Source organism: Lynx canadensis, chromosome E2 (genome assembly GCF_007474595.2).
Source record: "Lynx canadensis isolate LIC74 chromosome E2, mLynCan4.pri.v2, whole genome shotgun sequence".
Taxonomy (NCBI): Eukaryota; Metazoa; Chordata; class Mammalia; order Carnivora; family Felidae; genus Lynx; species Lynx canadensis.
Window position 1 is genome coordinate 52,190,531 of NC_044317.1, and position 15,986 is coordinate 52,206,516.

General features: G+C 59.0%; 1 protein-coding gene and 2 non-coding genes across 4 annotated transcripts; all 3 read left to right on the forward strand.

Moving 5' to 3' along the window:
- The first annotated feature begins 715 nt into the window (after positions 1–715).
- On the forward strand, positions 716–10,266 carry NOP53 (NOP53 ribosome biogenesis factor). 2 transcript variants are annotated; one of them, XM_030298018.1, is made up of 13 exons: positions 716–954; positions 1,435–1,499; positions 3,782–3,890; positions 4,551–4,750; positions 5,130–5,200; positions 6,474–6,569; positions 7,801–7,905; positions 8,019–8,222; positions 8,616–8,791; positions 8,956–9,022; positions 9,628–9,704; positions 9,802–9,858; positions 10,207–10,266. In XM_030298018.1, exons 1-13 carry the CDS (start codon positions 731–733, stop codon positions 10,211–10,213), a joined length of 1,458 nt encoding a protein of 485 aa, XP_030153878.1. In that variant the 5' UTR covers positions 716–730; the 3' UTR covers positions 10,214–10,266. The 2 variants fall into 2 exon arrangements, with proteins under 2 accessions (XP_030153878.1, XP_030153880.1); XM_030298020.1 differs by lacking the exon at positions 10,207–10,266 and having other exon boundaries at positions 9,802–9,862.
- Positions 2,861–2,983, forward strand: LOC115503584. Its single transcript, XR_003965423.1, has one exon. It is a non-coding gene; the product is annotated as a small nucleolar RNA SNORA54 (small nucleolar RNA).
- On the forward strand, positions 9,065–9,173 carry LOC115503586. The gene has a single exon (XR_003965425.1). It is a non-coding gene; the product is annotated as a small nucleolar RNA SNORD23 (small nucleolar RNA).
- Positions 10,267–15,986: the final 5,720 nt, after the last annotated feature.

Genomic DNA, 15,986 nt, shown 5'->3' on the forward strand with positions numbered 1-15,986 from the left:
AGGCATTCCTCGGAGCCTGCACTTCTAACAGTATGTTTCGAACACTCCTCGCAAACGAGGTTCTGGGCTCCCACCCTCGACATTCCGAAAGCTCTTGGATTTCCAAGATTTGGGAATTAGAACACTGAGAGGCCAAACATTCTGAGACGAGGGTGTGCCTTCTGCCCAATCTGCCATCCACGGTTCTTTCTTTTCAAAGAAAACTGTATTAAAGATAATCAACAAAATAAAATACAGGGGTGCCTGGGTGGCTCAGTCCGTTAAGAGGCCCACTCTCGATTTCAGCTCAGGTCATGGTCTCAGAGTTCTTGAGTTTGAGCCCTACATCGGGCCAGATCTGTGCTGACTGTGGAGCCTGCTTGGATTCTCTCTCTTCCTCTCTCTCTCTTTCTCTGATCCTCCCTGCCTTTCTCTCTCAAAATAAATAAGCTTTACAATTTTTAAATAAGAAAAATTAAAAATACACGCAGACTTAAAAAAAAGAATTCCTGGGCAGCCGGAAAAGCGTTTGCCTAGGGTTAGAGCCGCGAACCTGCGACCCACCGACGAGAGGAATTTGCATAGGAGGGAGGAGACATTTACCCCTTATCTCCGCCCCTTTGCCGCTCCAGCCACTTTACCAAGATGGAGGCAACAGGAAGTAGGTCACGGGAGGGGGCGGGAGATCTGCGCGCGCATGCCACAAATCCGCTTTGAGGGGCGCTCGCGGCCGAATACTTCCTTTGCCAAGATGGCGCCGGGAGGCAGTGGCGGCGGCGGCGGACGGTGCTCGAAAAATGAGGCCGATTCCGGCTTTCTGGGGCTGCGGCCCACGTCGGTGGACCCGGCGCTGAGGCGGCGGCGGCGAGGCCCAAGAAATAAAAAGCGAGGCTGGCGGCGGCTCGCTCAGGAGCCGCTGGGGCTGGAGGTCGACCAGTTCCTGGAAGACGTGCGGCTGCAGGAGCGCACGAGCGGGTGCGTGGGGCGGGACTTCCGGGAGCCGGGCGCCGTTCCGCGTGGCGGGGCGCGAGGCCCAGCGTGCTTGGGGCGGGGGGGACTCCTGGGGGCCTGGGAGCGTCCTTTTCGGGCACCTCTGGGGAAGTTGGGGACTCTGGGCGGGAGGTTGGGGGACTGATAAGATTACTGGGTGTAGGACCACCAGTGTGAAGTTAGGACTCAGGTAAATAACTAATAACTGTAGTGTAAATACGATCCATGCACCTACCTTAGGTTAATATTTTAAGTTTTACGGTCTGTTCAGTAGCAAGTTATGTAAAGCGAAGGGAAAGGCTTTAGCCTGGAGGGAACGCATGGCGGGAAGAAGGTGCTTGAATGAGCCAAACCGCGGGGGAAAGCTGGGTCCCAGAGAGGTTAACCCCCCCCCCCCCCCCCCCCCCCCCCCGGCAGCTTGCATCCTTCCCAACATCTTTGACCTTCTGCATTCCCGTCTCCCAGTGGCTTGGTATCCGAGGCCCCCGATGAGAAACTCTTCTTCGTGGACACCGGCGCCAAGCAAAAAGGTAAGGAGCTTTCAGCGTCGCCTGCTGGGTCCTTGTCACCCCCATCTCAGTCCTTTCGAGAGTCTCTGTTAATATCATGGCTCGGATGGCAGACATCTGCTAGAAAGAGGCTTTGCCCTAAACGAGAGGACCTGGACCGTACAGAAAGGAAGCTAAAGATAGCAAGTCAGGTGTTCTTGAGGCATCCCAGCTCTCCATGCACGGAGAGACCGGTAGGGGTCTGCCCCTGAGTAGAGGAGACGGAAAGTAGCAGGGCTCTCGTTAACTTGCAGAAAGGCAAAGTCAAAGCGTTGCTGTAAGGGAGGAGACTGTTTTTTGTAAGATGCGGTTTAATAAGAAGAAGCAGATCTGCTCTGCTCTGATGAGTAGGTAAGAAGCTCGTGCTAATCTGCGCGCCTTTATCTGCCAAAAGGCAGGGTGGGGCGGAAAGGGCTGGAGAGGTGAGTTAGGGGTTACTGGAGTGCGCAGCAGGCTTCCCGTCAGTAAGGAGAAAAGCAGACCAGGAGGAGACGTCTGCTTTAAGGAAGGGCTAGAAAACAAGCGAAGGGGTCTGCTTTTATGAGCGTGGCAAGCACAACAGGATACCTTCGGGGAGCACGTAGGAGTCCAGTCCCCGGCTCTGTTCTAAGGAGTATGAGAAGAGGTGTCTCGGCGAAAGAAAAAGAGGGAGGGCACTGCTTTGAGGCGCAGGAACCTTTGAGCAAGCGAGAGATGATGATGTCGAAGCGATCGATGTTCACAGAAGTGAGCTGATCTGGTGTGTGAACAGTGAGGGGAAGTCAGGACCTGCCCTAGGGTGGTCGCAAAGGCCTACTGTGGCCAGTATGAAGTCTCTCTGGGAACAGAGGAGGAGCAGTTTATAGGTTCTGCTTTAGATTTACAAAAAAAAAAAAAAAAAAAAAAAAATTTTTAACGTGCATGGGGTGGGGTGCAGAGAGAGAGGGAGACAGAGAATCCGAAGCAGGCTCCACGCTGTCAGCGCAAAGCCAGACACGAGACTCAGACCCACAAACCGAGATCATGACCTGAGCCCGAGTCAGACACCCAACGGACTGAGCCACCTAGGTGCCCCTGCTTTCGGTTTGAAAAAGAAAGCTAGGTGCGCCTGGGTGGCTTAGTTGGTTAAGCGTCCAACTTCAGCTCAGGTCATGATCTCACAGTGAGAGAGTTTGAGCCCCCCCCATCAGGCTCTCTGCTGTGAGCCCGGAGCCTGCTTTGATTCTCTGTCTCCCTCTCCTCTGCCCCTCCCCTGTTTGTGCGCTGGCGTGCACTTTCCCCCCCCCCCTCTCTCTTTCTCTCTCTCTCTCTCAAAAATAAACGTTAAAAAAATGTTATGTACAAAAACCAAAAAGGAAATGTATAGGCACTGTTCGTGGCCTGTCAGTCTGGCTGTGGCTCACGGGCTCCATTCCAGTGCGACAGCAATTCCAACGGCACGTGACTGACTGACTCATGGCTCTCAGTTTCGGGTCCTGGGGACACAAGGGAGAGAAAAAAAGGCTGGGTGGGTGACGATAATAGCGATCATGGGCTTTCCCAGGTGATCACCGTGTCTGTGTTGGCAATAATTCCTTTTTCAGGGTGCCTGGGTGACTCTGGCGGTTAAGCGTCCAACTTCTGAGTTTGGCTCAGATCAGGATCTCACGGGTCGTGGGATCGAGCCCCTCATCGGGCTCTGTGCTGACAGCGCAGAGCCTGCTTGGGATATTCTCTCTGTCTCTCTGTCTCCACTGTCCCCCCCCCCCTCCCCCACTCATGCGCACTGTCAGTAAATAATTTTAAAAAATAGCGGTTACCTTTCCAGACGATCGTGGAGGTAGGCGTTAGCGTTCTCGTTGTGGGAGCAGAGATGAGCGAAGTCTGTGTTGTGAAGGAGCGCAGAAAACGGAAGGGTGTGGCTTCTGCCCTAGTATCTTTTGTCCTGGGGTTCTTGCCTTTCACGCTCAGTCGAAAAAGGCAGAAAACTGTCGTGCTGAGGATCAGCTCTTTTGGGTCCTGAGTCTCCTTGTCACTTGGTCGCCTTGTTTCTCGTTAGCGTTTTTGTTTTTGTGGCCGTTTTTTGTGCCTTGTCCGGAAGCCTCTGGTGGGCAGGGCTGTGGGTCTGACTGCCCGGGAAACGGGGGTGGGGGTGGTCGGAGCCTGGACACCTTGGGCACGTCTGTCCTCAGGTAGAAGCCTGGGGTCGCGCCCCCCCCCCTCCCCCCCGCCATGTCTGCGCTGGGGTGAGGGGGTCGGGAAGTAAGGAGGCCTGAGCCTTGGGTTCCTCTCCTCTCCGCTCCCAGAGCTGAACGAGAAGAGAACCAAAAGCCAGAAAAGGTCACTTCTACTCAAGAAACCCCTTCGCGTTGACCTGGTCCTAGAGAACACGTCCAAGGTCCCTGTCCCCAAAGAGTGAGTGTCCCGCCACCCCCGGAGCCGTCTTTCTGTCTTCACAGCAGCTGCCACTCGCTTTCTGGCCCTGAGGAGTTCCGGGGGGTGGGGCAGGCGAGGGTCACTCGGAGGAGAGGAACGGGGCGCGGCCTGCGGCTTTGGGGGGGCAGATTGGGGGAAGCGAGGTGCAGGCTGGGGTGTGGCGGCCGAGGCAGGCAAGTGCAGGGCCCAGGCCCGGCCAGGAGCTCGGGGTGGAGGGGGGCCATCCGGAGGCCCATCGGGCTGGCTTGGTGACAGGTCCGAAGGAGGGGAGGTTGGACCGGTGATGGAGTGGACAGCGGGCGGCTCCTGAGATGGGGATGTGGGAGGAGTGGCTGTGGGAGCAAAGCTGAGGTCTGTTTTGAGGTGACGGCTGAGCTGCCCGGGAGACCTGCAGGGCGAGGGCTGCAGAGGCCGTTGTGTTGTTGGCTCTGGTCAGGGCGGATGCCTGGGCTATAGACGGACCTGGGGAGATGGGCTCTGAAGCTAGGCAGGAGGGGTAGGAGGATCCACGAGGACGTTCGCCTTGGAGAGGGTGCTTGGGACGGGAGCTGCTGAGCAGGGGGTTGTGGGGGAGCCCGACCGGGAGGACCCAGGCCTCTGCTTCACCCACTCCAACTTGGCTGCTTCTCCTCGCCCCAGTGTCCTTGCTCACCAGGTCCCCAATGCCAGAAAGCTCAAACGGAAGGAGCAGCTATGGGAGAAACTGGCCAAGCAGGGCGAGCTGCCCCGGGAGGTGCGCAAGGCACAGGCCCGGCTTCGGAACCCTCCTGCGATCAAAGCCAAGCCCGGGCCCCAAGATACCGTTGAGCGGCCTTTCTATGATCTCTGGGCCAAAGACAGTGAGTAGTACCCTTGCTGTCACTTGTGGGTGGGGACTGGGCTGCCATGCCCATTTGTGCAGGTTGTGCACCGCACAAGAGCACAGTGTGTAAGAGAAGCGCTCTGCAAGTGTGTGTTTGGTGATCCTCAGCAGAGTTCAGCATCTGGAAGTGGCTTTCCTTTCCTGAGGGCACCCTGTGCCCCTCAGCCTTGGCTCCCTTCTGCTTTCTGGATCTCTCCATATGCTCTTTTGCCTGGCACTCAAAATCCCTTGGAGCCCGAGTCAGTCCTTTTCTCGTGTGTGCTTCAGTGCTCTCTTTGTGAACGGGGAGGGATCAGAGGGAGCCCTTTGGGCCACGCTGGAAAGCCCCCAGCAGCCACCCCTCACTGCCTCCATAGACCTCCTGGACCGACCCTTGGCTGGCCAGGACGCCTTTTTCCTGCAGCAGACCAAGAAGAAAGGAGTGAAGGTGAGGCCGCGGCAGCAGGGCGTCCTGGGCGACTGCTCGGGGGAGGGCTGGGGTGCTAGGAGCTGCTCTGCACAGGGGCCCTGGCGCCTCAGTCTCTGCCTGTGGCCGAGACCCCACGTGCGGGAACCTGGTGCCTCTGAACCGGAGGAGAGAGCAGGCTGGCGGTCAGCAGGAGGTGCCCCGGGGAGATGAGCGAAGGTCACTGAAAAGAAGCCCGTGTTGGCCAGTTAACTGGGGGTGGCAGCTGTACCTAGATGGGGGGCAGGGAACTGGGGGACACCAGGGTGGGTTCGTGCAGCAGGTCGGGGAGGAGGCCGGCCTGGTGGGAGGGAGCACCACTCAGGTTTCAGAGCTTTATTTTGAGTGGTTTCGTGCAGGAGAGGCGGGGGCCACGTTCAGGTCTGGAGGTGGGATTGTGGCGTGCGGGGGTGGGGGGTACAGGGATGGAGGCGAGACACCCCTGGGCGGAAGCCCTGGGACCCGCGGGCGGTGGGTGTGGGGAGAGGGCGGGAGCCAGAGGGCTTCTTCCAGGGCTCCCCCCGGGCTTCTGCTGGAGACTGACGGCCTCTGCCTTCAGATTCCGTCTGGGTGGACCTTTCTTTCTTTTTTTAAATGTTTCCTTATTTTTGATAGATAGAGTGCGAGCGGGGGAGGGCAGAGAAAGAGAGGGAGACAGAATCCCAAGCAGGCTCTAAGCTGTCAGACCAGAGCCTGATGCGGGGCTTGAACCCACGAACCGGGAGATCACGACCCGAGCTGAAACCAAGAGTCAGGTGCTTAACGGACCGCGCCACCCAGGCAACCACCTCCCGCCTTTGTCACGAGCTCCCGCAGGGCCCAGGGCCACACTAGGGGTCTCCGTCAGCCCCGTGTCACCCGCGCCCTGCTCTGAGCGACGCAGGTCAGAGGCAGGTCAGACAGCCTCGTGCCCTCTGCCAACATTGCCGCAGGCGTCAGCGACAGGTGCCCTGTACCCTGTGTTTCCGCAACTGCTGCCCCCCCCGGGGGTCACAGGGGCTTTTCTCGGGGAAGGCAGGCAGAGCCCCTGCCTGCAGGGCGCTCGCTCGTCCTGGAGATGTGGCTCCCGAGGGTAGCATAGCAGGTGGGTAGCCAGTGTCCGTTGCTCTGGATGCCGGACGCACAGGCCCCTCGCGGTGTGAAGGCTGTGGGCGCTGCTGAGGCCCCTGCCGTCTTCCGAGCCTGGAGTCCCGCAGCGGCTTGTGAGCTCTCGGGTCCTGGCTCCCAGGCTTCATCCTGCCTTGTCCTCCTCCAGCGGCCGCCACATCTGCACGCCAAGCCCTCCCAGGTCCCTGCTGTGGAGGTGACGCCAGCCGGGGCCTCCTACAACCCGTCCTTTGAGGACCACCAGGTACGCGGCCCTGAGCGGGTCCCTCCTCCGTCGTCGCCTGGCCGCTTGGTTGGTGCCCTCACCAGGCACTTCCTCTGTGCCCACCGCTGCTGGGGAGTCAGCAGGGACTGAGGCAGCCCCCGGCCTGCCCCCCTGGGGCTCGTGGTCCGGTGGGGGTCGGGGGACGGACCCCTTCCCAGACAGTGATGACTCAGAGGGGTTGCCAAATCCAGACTTGGGGGTCAGGGAGGGCTTCCTGGAGGAGGGGGACATCAGAGCTTCGACCAAATGTCTGAGGAGGAGTTTGCCACGGGAAGAGGGGAATGGGTGTTTCAGGAACAGCATGTACAAAGACCCAGAGGTACACGAGACCGGGCCGCCTTTGGGGGGCGGTCCACGGGACGGGGGCGCAAAAGGTCTCAGTGAACGGTGAGCAGTCTGACCAGCGAGATTTCTCTAAGGCCTGGGATAGTTTAGCAGTGGGAGAACCTGGCTGTGAGAGTCCCCGTTTGTCACGCAGATGTCTGTTAACCGCGGGGGTTGTGGACGGGGGACGAGCCCTTTGTCCCCCGGGAGAGCACAGGTTCCCGGGGAGAAATGCAGGTCCGGTAGATGCGGGACACGCGGGCGGGTGCGGTTCAGCCTCGTTCACGAAGAGAGGGTGTCTCGTGGCCCCCCAGGAATGGAGAGAGCGGGGTCCTCACCTGTAGGTGCAGAGGCCGCGTCACAGCAAGCGTTAGTGGGGCGAGGCTGCTCGCGAGCAGAGGGGCCTGTGGCCGCGGTCGTTGAGTCCGGCCTGACGTGGGCGCTGGGGGGGACCTGGGAAGAGCAGTCTGTCTTGGCTCTTTGCCCGACGGTGTTGCAGAGACAGCCCTCAGCCTCAGGACTCGCCCGCTTCTGGCGCGGTCTCAGGGTTTTTAGAATGTTGACAGAGTAGGGCGCCCGTCAGCCATCACCCCCCGCCCCTGCCCCGTCTTCCCTAGGCGGCCACCGCCGTCCTTCCCACAGATCTCTTTACAGAATCGCTTGTTCTGTGTGTCACGTAAACGAAACCTTACCGTGGGCAGGGACCCGGCCGGCCTTCAAAGAGCGGAGGGTGGTTTGGGAGCAGAGGCCCTCCTGGCTGCTTGGGGAGACCCTGGAGGGGAGGAGGGGCTGGGCGCTGGGGGTGCCGACGGGAGGTGAGAGGGCCTGGTCCGTCTGTGACTCCCGGGGGTGGCCCGGGTCCTCACCTCCACCCCTTCCTCTCCAGACCCTGCTCCTGGCGGCCCACGAGGTCGAGCTGCAGCGGCAGAAGCAGGCAGAGAGGCTGGAGCGGCAGCTGGCCCTGCCCAGCCCGGAGCAGGCCGCCACCCAGGTGAGCCCACGCCCCGCCTGCTCCTCTCCCCGGCCCCGCCCACCTGCCTGGCCCTCGGGGTGCCCGGCCCCTGACACCCCACTTCCCGTCCTTTCCACCCCCCACCCCCCCAGGAGTCTACATTCCAGGAGATGTGCCAGGGGCTGCTGGAGGAGTCCGACGGGGAGGGGGAGTCGGGCGAGGGCCAGGACGAGGGGCCCGAGGCTGGAGGGGAGCAGGCCGAGGGAGCCGAGGCCTCAGTCGTGGCCGCGTGCCCGGCCACCGCGGAGAAGAAGACGGAGCAGCGGCGGCGGCGGGAGAAGGCCGCCCGGAAGATGGTGAGCACCGCAGGCCCCGGCCTCTCCTGCCCCCGCGGCCTGGTGGCTCCCACCCGCGGCCTGCTTGTTCCCGTGCTCACGGCCTGCCTTCTCTGCCCCCCCGGCCTGCTTTTTTGTGCTGTCTGCGGTCCTCACAGCTCTAGTTAGTCGAGACCCGTTTCCTGGTTCCCTCTGGGCACCACTTGGGCTCAGGATATGCAGTGGGGCACGTGCTAGATCAAGTCCGTGCTGCCCTGGTGCTGATACTTGGGGGTGGGATTTGTGGGCCACCCGTGGGTAAGGAAGGGGGCCTCAGAAGACAGCTGCTGTGAAGGGGGCCGCCCGGTGGAGGGAAGGTCCCCCGGGGACGGCACCGTGCCCGGCCCCTGACTGACCCGCCCGGCCCTCCCGCAGCGAGTGCGGCAGGCCGCCGTGCGGGCCGCCCGGCTGCGGCACCAGGAGCTCTTCAGGCTGCGTGGGATCAAGGCCCAGGTGGCGAGGCGACTGGCGGAGCTGGCGCGACGGCGGGAGCAGCGGCGGGCGCGGAGACTGGCCGAGGCCGACAGGCCCCGCAGGCTGGGGCGGCTCAAGTGAGGCCCGCCGGGCTGGGGGTGAGGGCGGGGGGCCTCCCGGGAGATCATCTTCTTCCCCCACAAAGCCCCACGTTCTCCGAGGCCCACTGCCCGAATGGGGCCCTTGGGCTCTGCCCTGGGCAAGGCGGATCCTCTGAACGCCCCCCGCCCGTGTTCTCCAGGTATCAGGACCCCGACATCGACGTGCAGCTCAGCTCGGAGCTCGCTGACTCGCTTAGGACCCTAAAGGTACTTGCCCACGTTGGGTGACGTGCTGTAGGGGGGCCCCCGTGCCCGGTGATGATCCCATCCTTGCTCCCCGTGCCCCCAGGGGCTGTGGGCGACATCATGGCTGCCCCCGGGATGGGCCGGTTGGGCTGATGCCTGGGGGCTGAGGGCACGGGGTCCTCGGGGGTGAGGGGCCGGCTGGTGTGGGGGTTTGAGCCTGTGACCCTCAGAAGGCCTTTCCTCCCAGCCCCTGGTCTCCTGGCCCCCCCCTCCCCCTCTTCAGTGCCAGAGAGGTCTCCCTAAAGCCCAGAGCGGGCCTTGTCCCTCGCTGGCTCAGAGCCTGCCGTGGCTCCCAGCGGGCCTCGGCTTCTCACCACAGCCACGGGCACCGCACAGTTTGGCACGCCTCGGGGCTCCGACCGGCTCTGCTTCAGTAGTGTGCCAGCCGTGCACCCTGCCCTCTGCCCCTGCCTGGCGTGCCCTCTCCTTCCCTCCCGTTGATCCCTGCACACCCAGCCCGGGCCTGTGCATTCGGTGCATCCACCCCCCCAGCTGAGGGCCGGGCTGAGCCCCGTGGAGAGGTCAGCGGGCCCCCCCGTTGAGGCTTCCCTCTCTGTGTCCCGCAGCCCGAAGGCAACATCCTCCGCGACCGGTTCAAGAGCTTCCAGAAGAGAAACATGATCGAGCCTCGGGAGAGAGCCAAGTGAGGCTTCGGGGCTGGCGGGGGGAGCAAGGGTGTCGGGAAACTCCCTGCGCTTGGCGGGCTTGCCGGTTACTCACCCCTCCCTTCCCTTGTGCAGGTTCAAGCGCAAGTACAAAGTGAAGCTCGTGGAGAGGCGGGCGTTCCGCGAGATCCAGTGAGTGGCCCTCCCCTTCCCCTGCCAGGCAGACTGGTCCCTCGGCTGTGACAGAAACACTTCTAATCTGCTTAAATAAGAACGAGCCCTTGGCCAGACCCAGGGAGGGCAGCCCACCAGATGCACTTGAACCCAGAGCCGGGGCGGCGAGAGGCCCCAAAGGGAGATGGAAGGGCCCAAACGAGTCGGGGGGGTGTCAAGCGGGTGAGGCCATGGGGCCCTCCCTCCCCTCGTGCACCCTCAGGCCCCAGTTACACCCCAGTTACCAGAGTTTGAGTATGTCTTCATCTCACTGGCACTTTCTTCTGTGCTGATTCAAACCTTCTGACCGTTTTCCTCCGTCCCCAGGTTATAGCCTCCACGGGATGCCGGAGCCCCCTCCCTGCAATAAAACACCTCTGACCAACACCCTGGGCCTTGTGTGTGACTTGACTCCCTCCTGGAGGCGGCTTCTTCCTCTGTGTGTCCCTCCCTAGCACATAGGGACGCAGGTACCAGAACATTCGTCTTCCCTAAAGCCTGGTGAGAACCCAGATCTTAGGGAAAGGAGGCAGAGGAAATGGGGCTTGCAGGCTGCTTGGGTGGGTATAGGGGCCGGGGGGGGGGGGTGCGAGGCAGGGATCACACCTGGGTGTCTGATGCGAAATAGCCCACGTCTTTCTGTCCCTGTGACGAGAGTCAGGTCTTGCGTATGGCCCTGTCGCGTTGGTAACGTTTGCCGAGCACCTACTGTGCTTTTAAGCAGATGGAATCACTCACTGACCCTCACGACAACCCGGGGGGGGGGGGGGGGGGCAGTCCTCCCCGTTAAAATGGGGCGGAAACAAGCACGTGAGAAGGACTAATTCCCTCTCCCCAAACCTTTAGAAAGAATTTTTTTTTAAGTCTGTTTATTTTGAGAGAACACGTGAGCACGGGAGGGGCAGAGAAAGCGAGAGAGACAGAATCCCAAGCAGATTTTATGCTGTGCGCACAGAGCCCGATGCAGGGATCGAACTCACGAACCGTGAGATCATGACCTGAGCCAAGATCAGGAGTTGGACGCTTAACCGACTGAGCCACTCCAGCGCCCCTAAAAAGGATTTTTTTAAACCATTTTTTGTACAAGTAATAAAGGACCATCTTCTTGCTGTGAATCTTAGATACAGTGCATAAGGACACCAGAACACCGTGACTATTACCCTTGACCTTTGCTCTCCATTCAGACCCATGCCTTTCCCTGCCAAGTAGCTGTCACTGCAGGTCAGTGTGAATGATTCCATTAAGTTCCACGTGTGATTCTATAAAATTATATCCACGTATGCACAAAAAGAGAATATTTTTAACGTTTATTCATTTTTGAGAGAAAGAGCATGAGCAGGGGAGGGGCAGAGAGAGGGGGAGACACAGAATCCGAAGCAGGCTCCAGGCTCCGAGCTGTCAGCACAGAGCCCGACGCGGGGCTCGAACCCGTGAACTGTGAGATCACGACCTGAGCCGAAGTCAGACACTTAGCCAACCAAACCACCCAGGAGCCCCTGAAAATAGAATTGTTTTGGCTTTGCTGGGTCACGGATACGATCATACCATATTTAGTTCTGGTAAAATCTAGGGAAAATCTGTGCAAAAGGTCATTTGGTAGGTTCGGCCAAATTGTTCTCCACGTAGCGTGTGCTGATCTGTACCCTGCAGCAACGTAGGGGCCCACTTGCTTGCTTGCAGCCTTCTTGCTGTCTGATCTCACGTCTTTCGTTAAATTCTACCTGGTTACCAGAGAGGTCGAATATATATGTGTGTGTCTTCCCATCATTGGCACCTTCTTCAATGCTGGTTCAAAGCTTTTGACCAGTTTCCTCTTAGACTGTTCGTCATTTTTCTTGTTTACTTGCAGTAGCTTTTTACTTGTTATGGATCCTGAAGTCTGTCACGCCTGTTGCAAACATTTCTCCCAGGCTCTTGGCTTTTTGCTTCGTGTAAGGTGTCGTTTGTCAGAGGCATTCAGTGTTTGTGGTGTTCTGTTAGCCTTTCCCTCTCTTTCCTCGTGGCTTTTGGAAAGGTTTCTCTGGGATGAGAGGTTTATAAAAATAGAGCAAGCAGTTTATAAAAGAAATGGGTGAAGGGAGAGAGTAATGGCAGGGTCCCCTCCCCACTCCCTCCCATATCCGGTCAAACATCACAGCTTTAAGGATCTGCTCCTGCCCCGCCCCCTCTCCCATCTTAAAAGTAAAAAGGGACGTTGTACAGACAGTAAAATGGCTCTTTGTGCATATATGTGAGGGGGAGCCGGGGGACGGGTTGGGAGCCACTCTGAAAAGAGCCCTAAGCCGCAGCCTCTGACCCAGTAAGTCCCTTCTGGGGAATAAGCGTCAAGGAACCTTCTGGAAGAGGGGAGGAAACTCTTAATGCCCAGAGATGGCCATCAACGCATCCGCCAAGTACATGGTACCTGGGGGTGGGGCTGGCCGGCTCCCCGAGGACGCCCGGTGCAGCCTGGACCTTAGAGCCCTCCGGAAGCCCGTGCCGGTCCGTCCCCTAGGGAAATGCGTCTGTTCCCATGTGTGCAGAACACGGGTCTGCGGCACAGGCCCGTGTGGGTGGTTTCCTGCACGTAAATTACGTTTCACATCCGAGTTTTACGCCCGAAGGGCAAAAGCGGATCTGCCGGCACCATGCTGATGTGTGCAGCTTCCCTTGAAACGCGAGGAACAATAGGGCAGGAGAAGTGGACAGGGGCCCGGAGGCCTCTTGAGACAAGTACAGCGACGCGTGATCTAGGTGGTGGGGTACACGGGAAAGTCTCCACTTTACGGTCGGAAATGCATAATTTGGGGGGGCCGGACGTGCACGTCAGGGTGATGGTAATGGAGCCCAAGCGTCAGGACTATTCATGCTGGTTCCTTCCACGGCCCCGCACCTGCTTTTCAATCTGCGTTACTTTTCCTGAAGCAGGTCCCGCAAATTGTAAAAGCTTCAGGCACCGCAAAATCCAGTTCTGCCTCTGACTGTCCTGCACGCAGAAATGGGAGAACTACCTATCCGTTGGGTCCTGGCTGAATAAGCAATCCCCCGTCTATACAGCAGGTCGGGCACTTGGCTCTTGGAAGGGACGGGGCCCGTCTCTGGCTGCAGCCTGAAGGTGTTGAGAGCTCGGATGTGGGAGCCGGCATCCTGATTTCAAAGCCAGCTGTGTTACGTGCTAGCTGTGCAGCCTTGTGAAGGTTACACCACCTCTCTGTCCCCATCTCGCAGTATGGACATCACGGTACCTCACGGTGCCTTTCGACGAGGATCGGGTGAGACTGCCCGTGACCGTCCTTAGCAGAGAACGTTCTGTGAGCGTTTGCTATTCTAACAGTGTTAGGAAAAGAATGAAGATGGGTTGTTTATTTTTTTTAAAGCGGAACCTTGCAGTCTGGGCCAGGGACCCCTCGCAGATGCTCTTTCCCTTCTGACCCCTGATCGCACTCCTGGGAACGTGCCCTAAGCAAAGGCCGGAAGTCTGGGGGGAGGCCCGATGCCGAGGCAGGTCGGCCCGAGTGCTGTGCAGAATGGACGGAAATGCGGTAATGGACGTGGGCAGGCCCGGCCGCTCCGGGAGGAAGCCTCCGCGGCTGCTACCCGAGGGGTCGGGCGCACGAGTAACGACCGGGACGTGTTCACGTCAGACGCTTTGTGGAAAGACGCAAACGGGATCTGCCGCCGTCCCCGCCCCAGCGCCCGGTCCTGCGGGCGCGGGGATTCCTTTTCCCAGCCTCCCCGAATCTTCTATCGTGGAGAAAGCCTTTTTAAAAATAGGAATTCGTGAGGCCCCAGAGCGGTTTCCTCGAGTGGTTAAGCGTCCACTCTGGATCTTGGCTCCGGTTTTCATCCTAGGGTTGGGAGCTCAGGCCCTGCCCTGGGCTCCGTCCTGGATGTGAAGCCTACTTAAAAGCAAAAGCAAAAGCAAAAAAGGAATTCAGATGCGGACAAAGAATCCTCCATATATAGGAAGCTGTGTGCTGTTGGCTCTACTTGATTAAGAAGAGACGCAGAAATCATCCAAATACAGAACAGTAGGAAACGGCTTTTTACAAGCAGTGTGTCTACACTTGGGAGGTTTCACCGCCATCTTTAAAAGGCAGCTTTTGGACAAATTTTTAATGAGCTGGGGAAATACTGATGATCCGTCTCAGAACTGTCAAATGCGCCAAGAGCACAGTAGCACCTTGACCAGTTTGAAGACGTCTGGAGACACATGCACAGAGAAAGGCGCGTGGAGATTGTGCCCCTGAAGGTGAACCACGGTGGATTCCTCCCTCCTTCCCTACATCGCTTTTCTGTACCTTCTCCGGGTCCTCCCGGGCTCCTCACTGCAGGGGACACCGGGTGGGCCCGACCGACCTCTGCACCCCTGGCAGCACAGGCTGGAGGCCGCGGCTGGTCTCCCGGCCGCCCCCGCAGCCGCTTTCTGGAGAGAGCAGGCTCCCGCGGGTGGACTCCCTCCAGACCCGTGGGCGGCAGAGGAGACCCCCGGGGTCACGGCCAGGACTGGGCGTCCTCGAACCCAGTGGTCCTGGCAGCGGCCTCGGAGGGTTCTGTGCTGTCGTCCTGGGTGTCACTCCGGAGCACGCGGCCCAGATCCGCGGCTCCAGCCCCCCACGGTGTGAATACCTGATCCCAGCTCCCATCCCTGCCCCCCACAAGCGTGCGTTGCTCTTATACTCAGGAAAATCATTGTTAAAATACTAAAGAGCTTTCTAAGGAAAGTAAACCACTGTGAAAAGTTGACATTTTTGCCGTGTTCATTTGGCCGCAACAGAGATGGGGGCCCAAAGAGGGTAAGACGTTTACCCAAAGCCACACAGACTCACGGGCTTGCTGAGAGAGTCCGGGCCCGGCCAGGATTTCCTCCATTCCCCTTGGAGAGCCCAGCCCTCCATGAATGAGGCAGGAGCACAGACAGACAGACAGCTGAAGATTCCTCCACCCCCCTGTGCCTTACCTTTTGTGTATGTTCATGGGGGCTGAGGAGGCGAGGAGGAATGTTGACTGATCAAAAGTCCCGTGAGCCAAAGTCTGGAAGCCCACTTACATGATTCCCCCTGGGGCAGAAGCCTGGCAACATGATGTATTCTCTCTTTTAATGGCAGTAATGCCATTTTAAAAATTAATGCCTGTTTCATCTGTACGAAGCCATTTCTGTCCCAAGTGCTTGTGTCCAGATACTGTGACCCTCCCCGCTTTTTGTTTTACAGCTGAGGACTCTGAAGCACAGAGAAGGGGAGTGGCTAGCCCAGACTTGTCCAGATCTGAGATTCCAACCCAAGCCCTGTCCACTGTCCCTTTGAAACAGCCCTTCCGTTTGTCCCCAGCCTCGTTCAGGCTCGGTATTAAGCCAAAATATTGGTCCTCTCCTGCAGCTGGTATTTGAGCAGAGACTGGGATAAAACAAAGGAGGCAGCCATGCAGATATCACAGGGGAAATTTTCCAGGTGGCGAGAACAGCTAGTGCAAAGGTCCTGGGGTGGAGAATGTCTGGAAGGGCAAGGGAGACCTGGCTGCCTGCAACTAAGTGAGTCAAGGAGAGAGCGTGGGAGGTGAGGCCCATGCTGCAACCTGGGACCAGATCATGCAGGGCCATAGGGACCACGTGAGGAGAGAGTCGCGCAGACTGTGGGCAGGGAACGGATTGTTGGGGGCCAGAGATGAAGCAGGGAACCCACCGACAAGGCAAACCGCAGTAGTCCAGGCAGGAGATGATGCTCCTGGACCAGTGCGGACTCAATGGAGGTGGGGGCTTGCCGGGTCTTTGATAGGTCTTTTGAGAGGTAGAATGCACCGATCGTCTCAGAGGCTGCGTGTTGGTACGAAGGTCAGAGGGAGGTCGAGGATAGCGCCAGGGATGTTCTTGGCAGAGCATTTGCGTGGATGGAGGTGCCCTGTACTGAGATGGGACAGGAGGGAACACACACTCCAAAAAGTACAGCTCTAACCTCTCCCCGGCCGTTGCGCAGATGGAGAGGGAGACAGAATGCATGAAGACGGAATGAGCGAACGCAGGAGGCACGAGGAAAAAGATCAATGGAGATGGGAGAGCCTGGGTTTGGGGCAGAGAAATTTGGGTTGGACTTTGGCCCCGTGAAGCCTGAGCTTCCCATCAGGCTTGTGAG